The sequence below is a fragment of the Nannospalax galili genome, unplaced genomic scaffold (genome assembly GCF_000622305.1).
Source record: "Nannospalax galili isolate Female #2095 unplaced genomic scaffold, S.galili_v1.0 scaffold336, whole genome shotgun sequence".
Taxonomy (NCBI): domain Eukaryota; kingdom Metazoa; phylum Chordata; class Mammalia; order Rodentia; family Spalacidae; genus Nannospalax; species Nannospalax galili.
This window is the reverse complement of record NW_008343385.1, coordinates 9,151,392-9,153,548: the sequence shown is the minus strand read 5'-3', so window position 1 is coordinate 9,153,548 and position 2,157 is coordinate 9,151,392. Positions and strand designations below refer to the sequence as shown.

Below are 2,157 nucleotides of genomic sequence, written 5' to 3'. Positions count from 1 at the left end.
TCTTTCAGGAAAAAAAGGAAAAGAAAATAGGACACATTGTTACATGGTCATTTTAAAATATGTTAAATACATATACATCCAATGAACAAATTCTTACTGGACACCAACTATTTATGCTTGGCACTGAACAAGGACTTAGGGACACAGAAGAAAAAGTATACAGTACTGTAAAGTGACATTCCTAAATCATTACAAAAATAAATCCTGGTTTTCTAATAATGTGACACCTAATAATGTGTTAAAGTTGCTCACACATACATAAAAGGGGCACATAATTTTGAGGTATACAGTTTTCCCCCTGTAATTTAATTCCTAAGCCCCTTTGAATATATGTATCTCTGAAGAGCTTCTATTAATAAAAACCTAACAAAATTATAGTTCAGTCTTATGGAGGCAAAGGAAATTAATCTCAAATAAAATTCAAAACTTGTATGCCCTATGACTATACAAATCAAGCATAAAACAGCAACGAAACTCTTAATTTTAGATGACTGGGACTTGAAATATAGTCCCTTATTTTAAGGCTTATTGTATTTTAGCCCAGATTTATAGGGTTTGCTTCTTCCTTAAAAAAAAAAAAAATCAACTTTTACAAAATTATTCAGCATTACATTGAAGAATTTTGGATTAAGGCATGACAACTAGAACTTGACTTTCAAACAATTAAGAAACAAGTAGTACAGTATATACAAAGAGAACAGAAGATAAAGCAGTGGCCTGGAGATACAGCTCTACAGAGGACTTGCCCAGCATGTTGGAGATCCTAGGTTCAATCCCCAGTACTAGAGTGGGGAATAAAAGATAAAAACAAACCCAGATGTGGTGGCGCACACCTTCAATCCCAACACTCAGGAGGCAGAGGCAGGAGGATCTCTGAGTTCAAAGCCAACCTGGTCTACATAGCAAATTCCAGGTCAGCTGGGGCTACAGAGAGACCCTGTCTCAAAAAGACAATAAAAAAGATAAAAACAAATATGAACAATCAGTGAATCTGGGTAAAACATTTTTGTACTATTTTTGAAGTTTTTCTGTAAATATGAAATTATATAAAAATAAAAATTTTCCCCAAAATTTTACTCAGTATTAGGGGAAGTATTATGAGAATAAATATATAATCTATTCAGCTTTCAACAACACTCAGAAATCTCCTATGCCTTTGAGTTATACTTTTCTACATACCAAAACAGCAGAATCAATATAGCTATATAACTCTAAAACAAATCAGTTCCATGGGAGTCCCAGTAAAATTTGAACTTCAAACAAATTTTAGTATAAGTATGGCCCTAATATTGCATGCAACATACTTAAATTTAAAAGAAAACGAGTTGTTTAAAGTTCACATCTCACTGGGAAATCAACACTTTTCTTTGTAAACCTGGCAATTATAAATACATTGAAAGTTTGTAAGCTGTTGATCACGGGTCATTTGTGAGCCTCATTAGTATTTTCCTATTAAATACTTTTCATATTTGCCATAGTTTATTACACCTTAAATAAAACTCTAGTTTGAAAGACTTAAGACATCATTCACATAGTTTTATCTTATATGAACCTGATAATCCTATTTCATCCAGTATTAAAATTTATACCACATTATCAAAATATTACTTTTATTCACAATATTCAACATGGACACAATTTTTTAAAATGTCGTTTACATAAAACAATGTACTTCTCCTTTTACAAAAGCAGCTTTATATAAAATGTCCGCTTCAGACTCATTGCAGTTATGCTGTTCAATGAAATCCCAGTCTTTGGCCTTTACTATCTAGAAACAGGCATACTTCAACTCCTTTTCCTCAGTGAATATTTTGTAACAAGTTCCTGAAGTTTTCTAGTTCTCTCACACTTGTAGAAATTCTGTAAACAGAAAATACTTCACTTAGAAACCATCTTTGGCAATTTTCTGTTCGTCACTTTGCATTTTTTTTAAGTTAATTTATCTCAACAAACTGAAACTATTTGATTTCATATCCTTTAGTTTTTACTTTGGCAGGCATGGAAAACTAAGATAACACTGTCCAGAAACTGGCTAGCTTTTAATATTGAAGCATTAAAATACATACATATAAACTACATAGATATCAAAATATTTATTTTGAATATTCAGAACTATAATACTTAAAGCACATAAGTATTCAGTATAAAATACATGAG

At 31.4% G+C, this 2,157-nt stretch overlaps 1 protein-coding gene across 1 annotated transcript in view; it reads right to left on the bottom strand.

Annotated features, from left to right (window-relative positions):
- Positions 1 to 1,023: 1,023 nt before the first annotated feature.
- The window catches only part of Ero1a (endoplasmic reticulum oxidoreductase 1 alpha), a 64,353-nt gene continuing 63,219 nt past the window's right edge, over positions 1,024 to 2,157 (bottom strand). The window contains exon 16 of the mRNA XM_008839572.2: positions 1,024 to 1,860. Within this exon, the coding sequence (XP_008837794.1) occupies positions 1,800 to 1,860 (61 nt within the window). The 3' untranslated portion in view covers positions 1,024 to 1,799. The remainder of the gene's footprint in view (positions 1,861 to 2,157) is intronic.